The sequence below is a fragment of the Penaeus monodon genome, chromosome 29, assembly GCF_015228065.2.
Source record: "Penaeus monodon isolate SGIC_2016 chromosome 29, NSTDA_Pmon_1, whole genome shotgun sequence".
NCBI classification, from domain to species: domain Eukaryota; kingdom Metazoa; phylum Arthropoda; class Malacostraca; order Decapoda; family Penaeidae; genus Penaeus; species Penaeus monodon.
Window position 1 is genome coordinate 33,724,981 of NC_051414.1, and position 1,043 is coordinate 33,726,023.

A 1,043-nucleotide genomic window follows, 5' to 3' on the forward strand; every position below is an offset into this window, starting at 1 on the left:
GTCATGATAAAGGAAAAGGGGGAAGTAGAGATCTACCTGGAAGTAGAGATCGAGCGACGCCATGAGGTCGCACTTCTCGGGGAAGCACTTGTTCTCGCGCATGTAGTAGCCCAGCGAGAAGTTGCGGTCGGCGTTCTCCCGCTCCGACAGGAAGGTGCCGTTGCTGAAGCCCACGTACTCGCCCCCGGCCATGCGCTGCGGGAGGGCGTTCATAAAATCAAGCTGATTCTTTTTTAACAAATGGTTAAAGCAGGATTAGTGAGTGTGCCTACAGAGAACCGCCCTCGTCGAAGCTTGCGGTCCCGCAATGCCTGAAAGGAGTGGGGGGGGGGGGGTCAGATGTACGAGAGGTGAACGGGTGGGCTGGTTTCGGGTTTCATTAAATATTTAAATGAAAGCACGTGCCGTTGCTGCACATATTTATCCCGGCCTGAATGCGCTGAATGGGCGAGGGTAAAATGCTCTTGAAAAATGCGTGAGATGAGTTAGCTAAGTACAATAAATACTGTGTTGTTGCCGAAGCCTCGGCCTTAACTGAGGAGGAGGAAGATTTATAATATAATAATAAAGTAAAAGAAGAGATGACTGCGGTTCAAAACACACCACAATTAAACTGAAAATATTTCTGGAATTATGTGTACATTATCTCCCTTCGCCTCTTTTTATAGCTTGGAGTACGAAAATGTTTATTCGTCCCGTGTGGACTGTGCTAGGAAAGTAATCCTATTTGTATTATCAAATAATATTCAAAATCTTAATGAAAAAAAGAAATATCTGGATGCCACAAACATCACATCTTCATCAGCCACGTACCTTAAAATATTGCTGAACGTAATCGAATTTTTCGGACGAAGACATATCGGGTTTGACTAGACTTTGTAGAAGACCATTAACAAGTATAGAGCCAGCGTTAACCAAGGGATTGTGTGGTTTATCTGTTCGGGGAAAAAGGCATCCAAAGATAACAGTCATGCACCTCATATATTACAAAATCTTTTCTCAAGCAAGATAATTAATTACAAGTCCTAAAAGTATCAAATTCT

At 43.5% G+C, this 1,043-nt stretch overlaps 1 protein-coding gene across 1 annotated transcript in view; it reads right to left on the minus strand.

Moving 5' to 3' along the window:
• Positions 1–1,043, minus strand: part of LOC119592189 (glutaminase liver isoform, mitochondrial-like) — a gene marked incomplete at its 3' end in the record, with an annotated part of 133,529 nt that overhangs the window by 59,701 nt on the left and 72,785 nt on the right. The window contains 2 exon segments of the mRNA XM_037941019.1: positions 37–195; positions 814–935. Coding sequence (XP_037796947.1) covers positions 37–195; positions 814–935 — 281 coding nt within the window.